The sequence below is a fragment of the Amphiura filiformis genome, unplaced genomic scaffold (genome assembly GCF_039555335.1).
Source record: "Amphiura filiformis unplaced genomic scaffold, Afil_fr2py scaffold_47, whole genome shotgun sequence".
Lineage (NCBI taxonomy): Eukaryota > Metazoa > Echinodermata > Ophiuroidea > Amphilepidida > Amphiuridae > Amphiura > Amphiura filiformis.
The window spans coordinates 207404-226260 of NW_027305511.1; the positions used below are offsets into that span (position 1 = coordinate 207404).

The window sequence follows — 18857 nt, forward strand, 5'->3', positions numbered from 1 at the left end:
TGGTAGGATTGTTGAGATCATAAACTGGTTAATTATGCTAGCCAAATCCAATAAATATTACTCACGGAACTGAGCTTTCGCCATCTTAGCTGATGGCTTGATCACAGATGAACTGGTCCACTGCTTTTCCCGCGAAACATGGATGCTATTGACGCATCCTCGTTACCCGGAAGTGATGTTGATTTAAGCAGTGGGTCAAATACATGATCTAGAATGTATGCGCCCTCGGTGAGCGAATTCGTGTGGTTAAAAACAAAATCAAATCGCTAAAACAAACACAAAAAAGTAAAGTTCAGAATCTAGAAACACTCAACATCGACGATGAGTCACGCCGCCATGTTGATTCGTTCCTCGAAAGGAAACATAAACAAGAGGAAGTTAAGACCAAAGAAAGACAGAAACAGAAGTTAAAATGCCTGGTATTAAACCAAGAAACCAAATCTCGTAGTAAGGAAAATACCGAATTGGACCTCAGCGGCACTCAACTCAAGAAATGGAGAGAGAAATGGGTGAAAAACATCTCCGACAAGGAATTGTCAGACCCACAACAAAAACTGCTCACTCGTGGGTTGAATTTCGCTCTGAGTGTGGACAAGATCCCCCACACGGAGTATATCGTGGCATGTGAAACAGCGTGTGCTAAGCTCCCATGGCAAGAGGCCCAAAGTTTTCGTGCAGAAATAACAGGTATGCTAAAATATCACCAAGGAAGAAAGATTGGCATGTATAAGTTGAAAAAGTCAAAAGATCTGCTTATAATGGGAGCAGATAAAGGTAGATGCACCGTTTCCAGACAAAAACCGAGTACGAAAACAAAGTGCTTGCCATGTTAATCGATGAGCGTACATAAGAAAAGCTTAAGAAAGATCAGACCCAAATGTACAAGCGCAAATTGTTAGAAAGACACAGAAAAGATCACTACCAAAAATGTCACTAGAGCCAGCAGAAAGCTCTCTACCACCGAACAGCACAAGTCCGCAATAACCGACCACGTAGCACAAGAAAATCACGTCATCGACTGGGAGGGGGGCAAATTACTGGATAGAGACTCAAAAAATATCACCAAGGAAGAAAGATTGGCATGTATAAGTTGAAAAAGTCAAAAGATCTGCTTATAATGGGAGCAGATAAAGGTATATGCACCGTTTCCAGATAAAAACCGAGTACGAAAACAAAGTGCTTGCCATGCTAATCGATGAGCGTACATAAGAAAAGCTTAAGAAAGATCAGACCCAAATGTACAAGCGCAAATTGTTAGAAAGACACAGAAAAGATCGCTACCAAAAATGTCACTAGAGCTAGCACAAATCTCTCTACCACCGAACAGCACAAGTCCGCAATAACCGACCACGTAGCACAAGAAAATCACGTCATCGACTGGGAGGGGGGCAAATTACTGGATAGAGACTCAAACGCCTTCTCAAGAAGAGTCAGGGAGGCCATCCAAATCAGAAAAAAGGGCAAGAACTCACTCAACCGCGACGAGGGCGCATACTTTCTATATCATGTATTTGACCCACTGCTTAAATCAACATCACTTCCGGGTAAAGAGGATGCGTCAATAGCAACCAAGTTTCGCGGGAAAAGCAATGGACAAGTTCATCTGTGATCAAGCCATCAGCCAACATGGCGAAAGCTCAGTTCCGTGAGTAATATTTATTGGATTTGGCTAGCATAATTAACCAGTTTAGGAGATATTAAGGTATAATTTTCTGCATTTTTTCTTCTGATTTTTAAAAATTATTTTTAACACTAATGTTTGGCCGTACAGTAAATTTGTATTTGCTGACATCAGTCTCATCCACTAAGACACACTTTGTTGTGTAGAAGTTGGCATTAATTTTTATTTCAAATACTATATCGTCTTAGCATGCATGCATGTGTCACAAATATTATTCAAATTATGTTGCATGATAGACATTAGTCAATATTACCTAGGTCAATTTAAATCAAATCAAGGCAGATACCTTGCCATGTCAAGTCAACACATTGGTCAGTCAAGTCAAGTCAAAAACTGGCGCATGTGTGTATAAATGATATGTCATGTTAAACATCACGTAAAATAATTAAAGTTTTGAGAACATTTTTTTCCTAGGTGTAAAAACAGCAGATGGTACAGCATTACCGGGAGTAGATTACCACGATTATGAAGTTGTGATACCTGTCGAAGCTTTTGATGGAGGTACGTTAACTACGAGAATATATATTCCAATCATTGATGATAACGAGATTGAAGACACGGAAGCGTTTACAGTGAATGATGAAACCATCTTGATCGCCACGGGTGCAGGTGAAGCTTGTACTGGTACATGCAGTCTCACCATTACGATTACCGATAATGACGGTTAGTGATTATTATTGTTCCCATATAATTCTATTCTATTCCAATGTCATTTCTGTTAATCATATTCATTTATTTATTTATTTATTTATTTAATATTTGTATGTTTTATTGTTGGCAACATGTCGATATTCGGCTACAAATCATACTACAAAGAAGCAATATTCAAAATATTGGCTCAATATAATAAGGAAATCACATTCTTTTTTAAAGTTTGAAAGCAATATATCCTAGTATATTTTTAAAAGAGAAAAACAAAAAAGCAAAAAACAATATGGTAGGGTTCGTCTTTGTTTTTCTTGCTAAAGTGAGTACAAAGGACGGCCCCACAATTAGCCCTAGTCGTTTGGCTTAAATTTGGGCGTTTAATGGGGTGTAATACCATGATTTTTATCAGGGCCCCTCTTCTCTTTTTGTTGCAAATTTATGAAGTTCATAAATATGTGCATCACCTCATATCATGATCTTATAAAATATCTCTACATACAAAGTGCTTTTAAACCATTTTAGTAAATCATTTTGACCCTATATATTTTTTATGTTTACTGTAAACTCAGATGTGTGTAGAGTACATAAATAAAATACATTAAATCCTTTGTTATAATATCTATAGAAATGTACTCAGCGATGTATGCTAAATGACACTGAATAAATTAAATAAGCTCTTCCACATGTGGATGCATAGCCAATTTAATAATATGTATCTTCTATAATGTGTTGTTAGGAAAAGAGATTTAAAAAGGTCATCATTTAGGCATCCATTTTGAATACATGTGATATCATAATGAGGTATCAATTTTGATATTTTGTCTTTAACCGGATATATATTGAAAAGGTGTTAGGTGCATATATTAACATACCTTGGGATGTAAATGGTGAGTACAATTTAGATTGCCTAGTTGAAATGGATTGGACAAACTAATATAAAATAGTTACCAAAATCACAAAACTGAAGTTTACGAAAAACTACCTAATATTGTGGTATAGGTGACAAGAAATACGATTTTTGTTTTTGCTGTAGTGTGGTTGTGGTAACCTGTTACCTATAACTTAATTAAGTGTGAGTGTAATAATGTCGGTAGTTAAAAATACAAAATATAGCTCAGCATTGACAATAGAAGCATTCTAACCAGTTCGTTTTCTGATAGGTGTGGAGCGCCAAGTTCACGAAGTCGTAAAAGAAATCAGGAACCACTTATTCCCATTTTACATATTTTTCTTATTTTTCTAATGCGTTAGCAACACATTTTAAACGAAATTCGTTGATAGTTAGCTTTTCAAAATGAAGTGAATTTAAAACACCAGTGACGTACCACCTTTTGGTTTCTACCTTTCAAATCATGTAAGCTACATTGATACCGATGCCACCAATAGAACGAGAAGATTTGCCCCTTTATTTTGCATACCACTTTGTCCAATGTGATTTTTATTTCTTCACAGTATGCAAAAAAAAAAACGCAAAAAATGTAATGGGTGTACATCAGGAGACATAGTCAACATACAATTCACTGCTGAGTGGTCACAACCATGCAAATTATAAGTGGAGCTACAAGATAATACAAATGATGGATCAGATACAAATACTAAATCAAGAAAGTGAACAATACCATTAAGAGTCTTATAAGTAGGCTCTTTTAAAACTTGTGTGAAACCACTTGAGTGCATTACACCAAGAAGACTATTTGGCAGAGTGCCCTTTGTTGCATGCTCATTAATCCATGAATATTAAAAGCACCAATATTTATAGGACCTATTTGAAGCTTGAATTTTGCTAAGATTATCATCCAAAATCTCCAAACAACACTTGTTTTCAGATGGAGGCCTATAATAGACGCCAAACAAACATTTCCCTTGAGCAGTATTAAATTCTGCCCAAACAATTTCCAGATCTTTGGACAAAAAATCAGGCCTTAAAGTAGCATTATGATTGCTCTTGATACCCAGCGCAACTCCACCACCACGCCTACGAAAAATATTGTAATCAGAAGGAAAAACGTCTCCATCATTAAAGGAATTATCAAGCCAAGATTCAGTAAGAGCAATTATATATGGTTTATCAAAAGCCACACGAGCATGAAAATCCACAATCTTATTCTTTATACTGCGAGCATTAAAATACAAAACAGACAAATTACTATTAATATTGTTACTAACTTGATGATTATCAACAGAACAATCATATAAATCAATATTAAAATTAGTACACTCTTGTGAGGTATCATTGAAATTGACATGAGATCTATATATATAGAAGTACATGAAACATTATTTACACTTGAAACAGAACTAGTAGTATTACAATCATCAGAGAAATTAATAATATGCATATTTTTAAAATCCGTGGCAACATCATTTTGCGCAGCAATAACAGAGCAATTTGTTACAAAACTACAACTATCTTCGCCTGCATCAAATGTACCTATACTACAGTTTCTATCCAACTTTACATTGTCATCTTTGAAAGTTCCTTTAACATGTAAATTACTTGAGTCATTGTCCACTAAGTCATTAGGCAAGTAAGCCAATCTGGATCAATTGTCCTTGGAAAGAGAAATGGGTAAACACAACGTAAAAAATCCTGAAAATTCCTTGCTAGGAAACTCATGCCGCGATCATTGGGGTGAACATTGTCTGATAGCATAGTTGTCTTAACTGCTCTATTGTATATGAAAGTCCATTTGTTCTTATCACACAATTCCGAAATTATCTTGTTCACCGCAACTTTAGAGTCGTGTCTATCCTTCCTACGCAGGATAGAAGAGATGGAATCTTCACAGTTTTTGTTGACATGAGATTTTATGATGTCCTGAAGTTTTTGTAATTTGGTTATAATATTATCCACTGTATCCTGTTGAAGATTGTTAGTCCCCACATGGGCGATAAGAGAGTCTGCCTTTGACACAGCCGATTTGTTGGAAGTAACATCTTCACTTATTTGCTCAATTCGCCTACCTCCTTTGCTCAAATTGTTCACATTCCCTTTTCTCAGCAAACGCCTCCCATTAAGCCGCTTTGAAATGGAATCACCATGAATGACAACTTGTGGCCTTGGTGTTGATTTATCAGTATGAGGTTGAAGTGTAGAAGTACGCGCTGGTTGGGAAGATTTCACCTTTGGTTTCACTGGAGGAACATATACTGGTGTATCACTACCAGGGGTTACTTCATATGCATGTTCATCTGTTAGCATAGAAAATCTGTTGTGGGTGGTGACAGGTGTTGATTTACATGAAGTAGATGCTGGGATCCTAGCTGTAGCAGGAGCAGGAGACTTGGGGATAGCTGATAGGATAGGATAGGATAGGATAGGAAGCTTTATTTCACCACGGAGGCCCAAATCAACAAAGTTGTTCTTCCTTGGGGCCGTGGATATAACATAACATACAAAATATTAAACAAAGTACAAACAAAATTTACATCATCATAAAATTGATAGATTTAAACAACAGTTAAAAATATACACTTTTAGCATTATTTTTGAAAATATGTAAGGTCATGGATTTTTTAATAGTTTCATCTAAATTGTTCCACCTCTATATGATAAACTACGTTTCTTATAATCTGTCCTCGGTTGAGGGATCTTAACATTAAATTTACTCTGGCGAAAGTTGTAATGATTCTCTGGAATTGAAAATATGTGAGTTAAGTACGGAGGTGACAAGTTATTCAAAATCTTATATGTTAAAACAGAACAATTGTACTGCTGCCTATTAGAAACTGGTTTCCAACCAAGTTGATCAAGAACGATATTACTAGATGTGTCCCATTTAGCATTACAAATTATACGCGCAGCCCTGTTTTGGATAATTTGTAGACGTTTTGCTACAGAAATACTACAATTTCCCCAAACAATGTTACAATATTCTAGATGAGGCAGAACAATATTATAAACCATCTTCAAAATATCTTCAATGAGGAAATTAGATCTACATTTTTTTAGCATGAACATTCCTTTGAGAGCTTTTTTACGCACAGTATCAATTTGTTGGTTCCAAGACAAAGTTTCATCAATAATAACACCAAGGTGTTTGCTCTCTTGCACCCTCTTAATATTCACACCATTTATCTGAACATGGACATCTGCATTATTAATATCTTTTTTTACTGAATGTAACCTTTGTCTTGAGCCTATTAACATGAATTCTGTTTTGTCAGTGTTTAGACTAAGTTTATTACTTTGAAGCCATTTGTTGATGGTGTTAAGATAAAAATATGCTAAAAATATCATTAATTTCATTAGAAGAATAACATATTACAGTATCATCAGCATACATACTTACTTTACAATGTGTTACATAATTAGGGAGATCATTGATATAAATTAGAAAGGCAAGAGGGCCATCAATTGATCCTTGTGGCATGCCGCATACTATTTCACATTCATCAGAGCGTACACCATCTACAGAAGTACATTGGGTGCGACCAGTAAGATAGCTTTCAAACCATTTAATACAATAATTACTTAAGCCATATATTTTCAGTTTTTTAAGAAACATTTCATGATTTACTGTATCAAATGCTTTTTTTTAAATCTAACACTAACATACAAAGTCCTACCATGTTACCTTTGTCAATTTCACCATACCAGTCTTCAGTTATCTTAACAAGAGCAGAACAGGTTGAATGAGATGGTCTGAACAGTTGGTCAAATACTGCCCTTTCAGCTACTTTTGAAATCACTAGGGTCACCAGCCTTAAAAACAGGAATGACTTTAGCTCTTTTCCAGCATGTTGGAAATTTACTTGTTGTGAAGGAGTGATTGATTAAATGAGTTATAATTGGTGTAATGATAGGTGCTGCCAATTTGAGCAGCTTTGAAGGAATATTGTCTAAACCAGTTGCTTTGTTATCAGATAATTTACAAAGTTGATTAAAAAATAGTCATAAGTAACAGGAATAAAATCAAAAGTAGGTCCTTCAAAATTTTGGCTGTTTTCATGGTTATAGTTACAAAAATCATTATCACTAATATTATCTGCAAGTTGAGGACCAATTTTAGAAAAGAAATTATTTAGTTCATTAGCCTTTTCTTTTGGCTCTGTAAGCGAACCTTTTTCAGTCTTAATAAAAGAAATTTTTGTACCTTTACTTTTTGAAGGAATGACATGTTTCAAATGTTCCCAAGTCTTTTTGATATTTTATTTAGGAATTTTCTCTTGTTATCTTTGATCATTTTGTTAGTTTCATTCCTAGAAATTGGGGTAGGTTTCCCAACAAGTGTGGTTATTTCCTGATTTGATTGCAATAACTTTAAGTTTATCTCGTTTGCGCATTGCATTTAAAACATCATCATTTAACCAAGGGGCAGTTTTCTTTCTTGTTCTACGCTTCTTATAAGGTGCATGCCTGTCAATTATACGAAGAAGTATTTTCTCAAATAACTCAGCACCTTTGTCAACATCACTGCTATTTAAAACATCCTTCCAATCAGTATTTGCTAAATCATTCAAAAATATCTGTTCATTGAATTTTTTATAATTACGAGACTTTTTAAACTTGTGATTTTGCTTCTGTGCAGGGTTATCATCTTTGCTATCAGTATTACTAGATTTAGTCTTACCCCAAATTGATGCATAAGTGAGTGAGTGGTCACTAATTCCAGTATGAATAACACCTGATTTGCTTATCTTATTAATATCAGAACAATATATTACATCAATTAAAGTTGTACTATTTTTAGTTATTCTTGTTGGTTCAGATATAACTTGTTTAAGGTTGAAATTATCACAAATGTCTTTAAGTTTAATTGTATAACAGTGGGGTGTGGTTGTCAAGAGATCACAATTAAGATCACCCATAAGAATATAATCCTTTCCTTCAGATTCAATGACCTGTAAAAGATTTTGAAAATTAACAAATAAATCAATAGAGGAGCCAGGTACTCTATACCATATTACAACAATGATTGGCTTCCTCTTCAATGGCATTATTTCTATTGTTAAGAGCTCAAGTTTATCTGTATTTAGGTCATCTCTAATTTTATGGTTATATGCTTGATTTACATAAAAGGCAACACCTCCACGTCTATTGACATTTAAGAATTGTCTATCCTTTCTGTACAGGAAGTAATTATCAATATTTACATTGTTATCACTTATAACATCAGACAGAAATGTTTCAGTAAGTCCCAATACATCAATGGGATTATCGTTTAATGTTGTTAAGCTCATCAAAATTGTCAACTAAACTGCAGATATTTAGTTGAGCAATAATTGTACCATTTGAATGCAAAACACTATAAGGATTATTAATCTCATGATTTACCAAATTTGTACATGTATCATCTGGTATTTGATTGTTAATAACATTAACATGACTACTTTTATCGTCATTTAATGAAGTTAAATTTATAGCACCATCATGATTATTCTCTACATTATCATTTCCGAAATGAGCATTACTTCTTACAATTTTAGTTTCATTTTCACTATCTTCATCATCAAAGTCATTAACATTGTTTGCACCATTGACTTGAACATCTTGAGAATAATTTTCATTAACAATTTTCATAACAAAAGTACGTGTACCAACTAAAACATCATTATTTACACTATTTACATTATCATTCATAATTTCTTCATCATTACATGTATCATTAATATCATTTACACTTTTTGCATCTATCACATCAATTTCATTGATAACAGAGTCTAAGTCTTTGGAAAGTGAGGGCTCCAACAAGGAAAAACAGTTGTAATAGCCTTACGTAGGTTGATTACAAGTCTACCTAAGCCCTTGTAATTCAGATGCACGTCATCCCAATATAGTTCCTGTAAAACATCTCCTGTCTGTGTCTCAAGCCTTAGCTTGACCGCTTGTCTGATGGGGGCAATGAAATTAACAAGCCTGTTTATTGTCTTAATAAGGCTGATTTTGCTTGTAAATAGTCCCTGGTATTCATGTTTAGATGATAATGTAAATGGTATTAGGAGTAAGGCCGAGTCTATTATTATGTCTTGTACAGATAACTCGGTACCCAAGAAAGTAGTTAAAAGAAATAATTCATTACCTTGGATAAATAAGGATATTAGGAAATTATGTACAATGAAAAATATGTTATATAAAAGATCTATTCTAAAGTGAGTAAGTCACCTGTAGCATTGTAGCAATTTAAAGACTGTAGTAATAAATTGAAAGCTGCAATTAGAAAAAGTCAAAAAAATTGCACTTATGATATTTCGGATAATGTTAAGAGTAAATCCTAAGGAATTTTGGTCTTATGTTGCTTCTTCCAACATGTGTTCTGAAAATATTTGTTTTACTGTTAACAATGATGTTATTACTGATCCAAAGGATATTGCTGATGTATTCAATCAATTATTATTTTTCAAGCAATATGTGTAAAATTTCAAAGAGCTCTAGCTCAAGAACTATAGCGCCCTCAGGGTTCATACTTAGTATAATGATGACCCATGGCCCTTAGATATTCCTGTGAGAGTCTCGACTCCAGAGGTCAAAGGTCATGGGCTACAGGGAGCAATATGCAATATGTGTAAAATTCAGCTAATTAGCATAAAAATGCTTAAATTTTGTCCAAAGTGCATCGTCATTGGTACCAAAATGTGGCAAATTTCATAAGCAACAACAAATAGGCGTTTTATTTTTTCATTGGACGCTTCTGTTTTGAGTTATATGCAAATTAGCTTATTAGCATAAAAAGGCTCAAATGTTGTCCAAAGTGTATCGTCATTGGTACCAAAATGTGGCAAATTTCATGAACAATTACCCATAGGCGATTTATTTTTTCATTGGACGCTTCTGTTTTGAGTTATATGCAAAATAGCTAATTAGCATAAAAATGCTCAAATATTGTCTGAAGTGTATCGTCATTGGTACCAAAATGTGGCAAATTTCATGAGCAATAACCTATAGGCGATTTATTTTTTCATTGGACGCTTCTGTTTTGAGTTATATGCAAATTAGCTAATTAGCATAAAAATGCTCAAATATTGTCCGAAGTGTGTCGTCATTGGTACCAAAATGTGGCAAATTTCATTAGCAACAACCTATAGGCGCTTTATTGTTTCATTGGACGCTTCTGTTTTGAGTTATATGCAAATTAGTTAATTAGCATAAAAAGGCTTGGTAGGGTATTAGAGAGAGTGTGAGCCAGTCTGGTGTTATGAGCATTACATGTATATCAGATGATAGCTTAAAACAAGGGCTTTCACATGGTGCTCACCAAGTTTTCGTTTGTGAATAGCGGAAGGGGGTTAGGTGTGGTCACGGGCAGAGATATTCGTGTTTGCTCAAACACATCTGTGGTTTCTAGTTGAAGATTTGTTGTAATGAGTTAGCTCCTGTTTTACGTGATCTTTTTAATGTTTTTCTTCAGCATGGTCAAGTTCCCAGTGCTTGGAAAGAGGCCAATGTTGTCCATATATATATATATATGGGTTCTGAACTATGTCAATGAAAATGGTATTTTGTCTGATAATCAATTTGGATTTCGCAGTGGTAGGAATTGTGAGCAAATGCTGCCAAAATGTTTCTATCTGCTTAGTAAATCATTGGATGATCGTAAGTGCTGGCTTGTTGATGGTATTTTCTTGGATTTTAGTTCTGCGTTTGATAAAGTCGATCACAATCTTATGCTCGGTAAACTTCATTCTATGGGAATTAGAGTTCAACTTCTTCTGTGGATTCAAAACTTTTTGCAAAGGATTATTTTCAAAGGTGTGGTTTCTGAATGGCGTAATGTAACTTCTGGTGTTCCTCAAGGCTCCGTTCTCGATCCAATTTTATTTCTGTTGTTTGTTAATGACTTAAATGATGTGGTTTCTTCTTCTCGTTTACACTTCGCTGATGATAATTCAATCGTCCGTCCTATCCATGGTGATTTAGACCATGAGATTCTTCAGCAGGACATTGAAAATATTTTCCAGTGGTCAGTTTGTAACATACTTCCTTTGAACCTTTAAAGTGTTCCACCATGCATATGACTAGATCTAAGGCTCCTAATTTCTGTAGTTATGGGCAGTGATTAACTTAAAGAAGTTGAGGAATTCAAGCTGCATGGAATTACATTCAGTAAGGACCTTTTCTTTGATTCTCATATTGGTAATGTTGCAAATAAAATTTCTAAGCTCTCTGGTTTCATAGTTAGATGTATCAGAAATATGACTTATGTTGCTTTACTTAATCTTACAAATCTCTCATTTCGCCTCATATTGTTTATTGTGCTTGTGTCTGGTCTCCATTTCAAAGGAATCACATTGATAGGTTGGAATAAATGCGGAGGAAAATCACACGTACTGTGTTCTACACAGATTTTCCTGAAGTTGATTTTGAAGATCGTCCTTCTTATTCTGAGATGCGTGTAGACCTGAAAGTAATGAAATTTGAGGATGTTTTCAAGTGTCAAAGATTAATCTCAAAGAAGTATTTTGGATAATTCTAGGCTATTGCACCAAACTGCCAAATCTTCTTCTTTCTTTAATTCTATGTTTGTCTCCCTTCCACGTCTTTGGAATGGAATTCCCTCTGAACTGCACCATGTTAATAACCTTTTTGTATTTAAGTCTGAATGTAAATCGTTTTACTTGAATATGCTTAAATGATTTTGTGGTATTACATGATTTGGCTTATATATTTTCAAATGCTTGAATTTCATGCATTGTTTCATGATTTCTTATTGATTTTATTTTACTAAATGTAGCTTATCGCTTTTTTAAATTTATTTACTAATTAACTATGTATTCATTCATGTGCAGGATGAGTGGGCACCTCTGTGTTTGGACTTTCAGCCCATTCTCTCATCCTGAATTATTTGCTTTTACCATGTGTAAGAAATGTAAAGTGTGTAAATGTACATGTACTGTTATTTTGTTATTTTTGTATTTTGCAAATAATTCAAATAAATATTATTATTAAATGTGCAGAAAAATATCAGATGGGGTAACACTAAAAGCGGGTCAATATACCTTTTGACACAGTTGATGGCCAAGGAAGTACAAGATGGTCAAAAAACAACTTTACCCAATTTCAAAGTTTGAACAGGTTGTTGTTGCAAATTCTTAACGACCATATTTCTAAAAGTATTCGGTGAAAAAAAGTGGGGTATGAACGTTTGGACAGTATTTATTGTCTGACGTTAGAGCACATCAGACATATCGAATTGCATTCTGAATACGAAGAATAGCCTTCTGATATCAAATAATCTAATAAAAGGGGTAAGTTCGCAATGTAATACACATTTTATGGCAAATCATTAAAAATTGATATTTTTTATATTTAACAGTACTCGAAGTAAACTTTATAAATCTGACGATATCTACCTAAAGTGTATGTAGGTGGGATGAAAAGCCGACGATCAATTGAAAATGTTGACCTTTCGTATTGAAGATATGGATTTTTTTCCCAAAATACCAAAAAAATTAGGTCTTTTTGGGAAAAAAAATCCATATCTTCAATATGAAAGGTCAAAATTTTCAATTGATCGTCGGCTTTTCCTCCCAGCTACATACACTTTAAGACTATATCATTAAATTTATAAAATTTACTTCGAGGACTGTTATATCTCAAAATGTGAAAAATATGAAATTTTGATAATTTGTCATAAAATTTGTATTATATCGTGAATTTCATAAAATGAAAATTATTTGATATCAGAAAGACATTCTTCGTATTCAGAATGCAATTCGATAGGTCTGATGTGCTCTCCTGTCCCACACAAAATAAATAGGCGCATGTGGAATGTAAAATGAAGGGCCAATCTTCTCGTTTTATTGGTGGCATCGATATCAATGTAGCTTACATGTTCTAAAGATCGAAGCAAAAAGGTGGTACATCACTGATGTTTTAAAATTCACTTCATTTTGGAAAGCTTACTATCAACGGATTTCGTTACAATTTTGGATATGTATTGCTAACACATTGGGGAAATAATGTTGATATGTAAAATGGGAATAAGTGGTTCCTGCAGCTATGTCACGATTTAGGGGGAATTTAGTATGAGGTATTCATTTCTAATATCTTTTCCTCATAATACAATGAAAAACAAAAGCAATAGCATTACAAACCCTAATAAAACAAAGTCAAACATACGAATAATTAAAAAAGAATAAAAATATATTTCTTTTGTTTTTAATTGTATTATGAGGAAAATTATTAGAATTGAAAATAAGCATTTAAAAAAGTCATTCTTATGTTTGACTTTGTTTTATTAGGATATGAAAAATATATTTCTTTTGTTTTTCATTGTATTATGAGGATAATTATGAGAATTGAAAATAAGCATCTAGAAAAAAGTCATTCTTATGTTTGACTTTGTTTTATTAGGATCTGTAAATCCATTCCTTTTGTTTTTTATTGTATTATGAGGAAAATTATGAGAATTGAAAATAAGTATCTAGAAAAAAGTCATTCTTATGTTTGACTTTGTTTTATTAGGATCTGTAAATCCATTTCTTTTGTTTTTTTATTGTATTATGAGGAAAATTAGGAGAATTGAAAATAAGTATCTAGAAAAAAGTCATTCTTATGTTTGACTTTGTTTTATTCGGATATGTAAATATTTTTCTTTTGTTTTTCATTGTATTATGAGGAAAATTATGAGAATTGAAAATAAGCATCTAAAAAAAGTCATTCTTATGTTTGACTTTGTTTTATTAGAAAATGTAAATATATTTCTTTTGTTGTTCATTGTACTAAGAGGAAAATAGTTTTACTTAAAATAATGATGTCGCCCGTCTTATATGAGATATATAATATGCCTCATCTTGTCTCATACATGCTTCATCATGTCTCATCTTGGCCTGTTTTTGTATAATCTTGTATTTATGTATATTTATATTTATTTTTGTATTTTTGTTATACGGTACTCAATTCAGCCTTTGGCTGCGATGTATTTGTCAATAAAACCTAAATCTAAACATGCGATCCAATCATTTTTATTTATTTGCCAAAACGCAAACGCTGAACGCGGTTACTAATATTCAACATTCAAGCGTAAATATTAGTAACTTTCGCGCGCGCCGTATTTTGATTGCTCACTGCCATTTTTTGCACAGATTGTGATTCGCACTTCTGTTATTGGTCGTCCTGTTTAAGCCTGATCGATTTTTGGAAAGGCAAAACGTAAACATTATTTATTTTGAGGAAAATTGTGTGCTATTTTGTAAAGTGAAGAGATTAAAGTGACGGTTATGCGACGCGACGCTTTGCATCGGTAATATGGCATTGCCTCATTTCAAATATTTAGTTTTAGTTTTGGTTTTGGTTTTGGTCACGTGGTTTCCTATTGTCCTGCCTAACCACTTGAATCATAAGATATCGAACTCATTGTTTCTACCTTTTGTTTAAAACCGAACATTTGTGTCAGTCAGTTTCGGTTTTGGTTTCAGTTTCTTATAAGTGGTGTGAATCTTAAAATTATTTGATTTGAAGTTACCTACTCTAAGTATACAAAAGAAATGTTTAAATTTCGCAGTGCAATATTCACGAGGAGAGAAATCGAGTATGGTAATCTACATTGAAAGACGTGGTTTACAAAACCGAATAAGCCTTGGCTAATTCACCTGTGAAAAATATAGACCATCGAAATATTTGCATTCGACATTACAAAGGGGCCACTATTGTAATTGTATAGGTGCTATAAACAAAATCGATTCATGTCCTTAATCCCATGTACCAGAATCGATGGAAGGCCATTATATGACCTCTAATAACCTAATGACTTTTACTGAAGCAAAAAAAAAAAAAAAAAGTAGAAGATAGAGGGAAAAGAGTTTGTGGGGTGTGTGGGGGTGTGTGTGTGTGGTGGGTGGGGGGTGGTTGGAGGGCAAGGGGGATATGGGCCGGGAGAGAGAGAAACAGATGAGAGAGAGCATTGGAAGTGAAAGAGAAGGGGAGGAGAGCTCGAGATGAAGATATCGAATGTAGGGGAGGGGGAGGGGGGTGAAGGGGTAATTTAAGGAAGAGGTGGTTATATAGGGATGGGAGCCCCCTCTTAAAGAGGTATGGGTTGTGCTTACCGGGGATAATAAACTTATTCATAATCAAATCATCTCCATGCATCGTTTATGTTTCAAATTCATACAAACAAACAAATCCCCCACCCCGCCCATCCTTCAATATACGCGCATGTATATGATTTCTAGGCCTAGAACTCGTGAGTGTAATATGCCACCTACCTTCGACAGAGAGCATCAACTGTCGTCCGCGGGATAGATTTCCGATATCAATGAATCTTGATAATAATTATGTTAGCACAATAAGCTATTGTATACTTCTGGTTATATACCCTATACTGTGTCTTACCAGCATAATAGTGTTATGAATGCAGACCAGATCAGCTCTACTTTTTAATCCCTTGATTTTTGGTTTCTGAACAAAAGAGAAACCAAAACTAAATATTTGAAATGAGGGATTGTGAAAAATCTAAACTTTTTGCTTTGGACCTCGGAATATCCAAATATTCCTCTGTTCCAAAGGTAAAATGTTTAGATTTTTCACAATGCCCTCCAAATAACCGATGCACAGTTATTAACCTCTAAATCATTGTTATTTTTATTATTATGTAATTATTGCCAAAAAAAGCCCAATGTTGAACCCCCAGCGTTTTCTTTGTAGGGTGAAGTTGAAGAAAGCTAACGACCTGTCTCTCTTTTCTCAATTGCATTTCAAACTCAATGAAAAATATTTAATTGCAAATTAATACATATACTCTATTCCATTTAAAATTATATATATAACATTAATAGTTTGTTGTTTTTGTTTGTTTATAGTGCCTTGTGTTTCATTTCCTGAACCCGCCTACGTAGCAACAGAGGGGGCTGCTGCAACAACCATAGGACTTGAAATTACCAATGACCCTGCAGCGTTGACAGTCGGTCCTGTTAGTATAGGTAAGGTTATTCACTAATACGTTAAGGTCAGATTGCAGACAATTAAATAAAGAAAATAATAACAACTCCACACGTGAAATCAGTATCCAGGTTACCTTTTCCGTGCGCAGTGGAAGTTTATTGCGGATCCTGGAATAGAGTCAGTGTGTCCAAAGTTCAGTCGCTAGAATATGGAACATTCCCCGACTGCACGTCGCAACAAAACACAATGAAAATGTTGGTATTTTTCCGGGGGGCAAGTCTGTATCATATCAATAAGCGCTCTTTAGCAAAGTCATAGTTCATTGAATTTACAACCCTATGACAAAACAGGCGAAATCAGTAACTTTTTTGCAATTTGGAAGGATTTTGCAATGTGGAAGGATAAGGATTAAGTACATAAAGTGTATCACAAACTACTCAACAAAATTACTATTTCAAATTGTATGCAAATTAATTAGCTAATTTGCATATTTAATTAGCGTAAATTACGCGAACTTTAAAAATTGTAGCTATGCAACAGAACATCGCAGAATGCTGGTTGAGGTTTCAAAAGAAAGCTTTTGCAAAGATCTATGTATTAGAAACACACCCAAACTACAAAGGGGGTGTAGTGTGTAAAAATGTATAATGTCCCACTGAGAATCCCACATGAATTTTGGGAAATTGACCAACATTAAAAGAACTATACATTTCAGTGTATTCAAAGTAGATTCTCACGTACGTAGTCCGTGGCTTCAAGATGATTTGTGCAAAGTTTCAGAGTTTTTCAGACCCATTGGGGGTGTACTTTTGTTTCCACATTTTTTTTAATTTTCGGTGAAATATTAAATATGAGAAAATCTACTTTATAGTTATAATGTTGAAATATAAATATTAATTAGCTCATTAGCATAATATTATGATTAGGACTTATTATTTTTACTGACATATCACTTGAACTTTATATGCAACAATTTGTTCTGTTCCATTGATATATTTTGGTAATTAATTTCTATTAGTTGATTACTTAAGGTTAAACAAAATCTGTTATGGCTTTGTCAGCTCAAAAAATATATTATCATCTTACACGTAAGAAAACATGCATACCAATCATGTGAAATAAAAAAAATTAAAAAAGTGTAAAATGACCATTTTAGCTTATTTTGTCACCTTCAGTCAGCTCCTATTGTTAAATTTGTTTACCGATGCTTGGTAACAAATTTGATTGACAGGCAATAGCTTGTCACCTGCCATGCGCAACACAATTATCTCTATAAAACATACTATAAAGATGTCAGCCTCATGCAATTATACTGATCATCAGTTGCAAGGTCGACCCAAGACGCACTCGGCCTAAAAGAGACTGCCCTATTGTAATGCAGCCAGAAAAACCCGACCGGCCCGGTCAATATTTTTGAGGCCTGTGATTGGTTGGGTGGGAGTGGGGCACCAAGAAGAAGTCGGTGGGGGATCATCCCCACAGATAATTTTAAGGAATACATGGGAACAGCAAAGAGTCCTTAAAACCGGGCCTTAAAATGACTAAAAATGAGATAAGAAATTTACAAATTGGGATAAAAATTTGTCTTTTCGGCCTATCCCTCACACTAAAATCCTGGCCAATAACGGGCTGTGCTGGAGTTTGATTGACAGAATCGTTTCATCAGTAACTTTTTTGCACAAAATTTGCAATGTGGAATTAAAGGATTAAGTATATAATAAGTGTATCACAAACTACTCAACAAAATTACAATTTCAATTTTTATGCAAATTAATTAGCTAATTTGCGTATTTAATTAGCGCAAATTACGCGAAAAATATAGCTCTGCAACAGAACATCACAGAATGCTGGTTGAGGTGTCAAATGAGCTTTTGCAAAGATCTATGTAATACTGTTGGAAACACACCCAAACAACAGAGGGGGTGTAGTGTGTATAAATGTGAAATGTCCCACTTGGAATCCCACATGAATTTTGGGAAATTGACCAACCTTAAAAGAATATACATTTTAACAGTGTATTCAAAGTAGATAGCCCTTGGTTTCAAGATGATTTGTGCAAAGTTACAGGCCCATAGGGGGTTCCACATTTTTTTGAAAGTGGATTTTCGGTGAAATATGAAATGGGAGAAAATCTTCTTTAAAGTTATAATGTTGAAATATGAATATTAATTAGCTAATTAGCATAATATTATGATTAGAAATTATTATTTTTACTGATATATCACTTGAACGTTATATATGCAATAATTTGTTCTGTTCCATTGATATATTTTGGCCTGTAATTAATTTCTATTAGTTGATTACTTAAAGAACACTATTTGAAAACAATAGAATACATAATAAATATAATGCATTGTATTATATAGGATAAAGGCTCGTTCTGACAGTTTGTTGCGTCATCTGTTGAAAGTTTTCACCCGCAACTTGTGAATGCAATGTGCGATTTTTATCAAATAAAAAGTAAAATAAAGCTGAATGTTTAAGTAATATCATAAGAGAAATTCAAAAATTGCTTTTTCCTTCCCCTTTTCAAGAGAATTGGCCATTGCTCATTCTATTTGTAGCTACTATATGACCAATATAAGTGTGCGATTTCATTTAATGACATAAAATTTGAATAAGGAACACTCGATGTTTTGACTCTTAAAACCGACGTTTTTGTAAAAAGATGTGCCTGGGTAGGTAGTTTTCAACAGATTTTCCACA

The 18857-nt window shown here is 33.9% G+C and overlaps 1 protein-coding gene and 1 long non-coding RNA gene across 2 annotated transcripts in view; both read left to right on the plus strand.

Moving 5' to 3' along the window:
* Positions 1-18857, plus strand: part of LOC140144283 (uncharacterized) — a 241163-nt gene that overhangs the window by 176958 nt on the left and 45348 nt on the right. The window lies entirely within an intron of this gene.
* Positions 1-18857, plus strand: part of LOC140144287 (uncharacterized) — a 74873-nt gene that overhangs the window by 10668 nt on the left and 45348 nt on the right. The window contains exons 3-4 of the mRNA XM_072166106.1: positions 2096-2344; positions 16070-16189. Coding sequence (XP_072022207.1) covers positions 2096-2344; positions 16070-16189 — 369 coding nt within the window. The remainder of the gene's footprint in view (positions 1-2095; positions 2345-16069; positions 16190-18857) is intronic.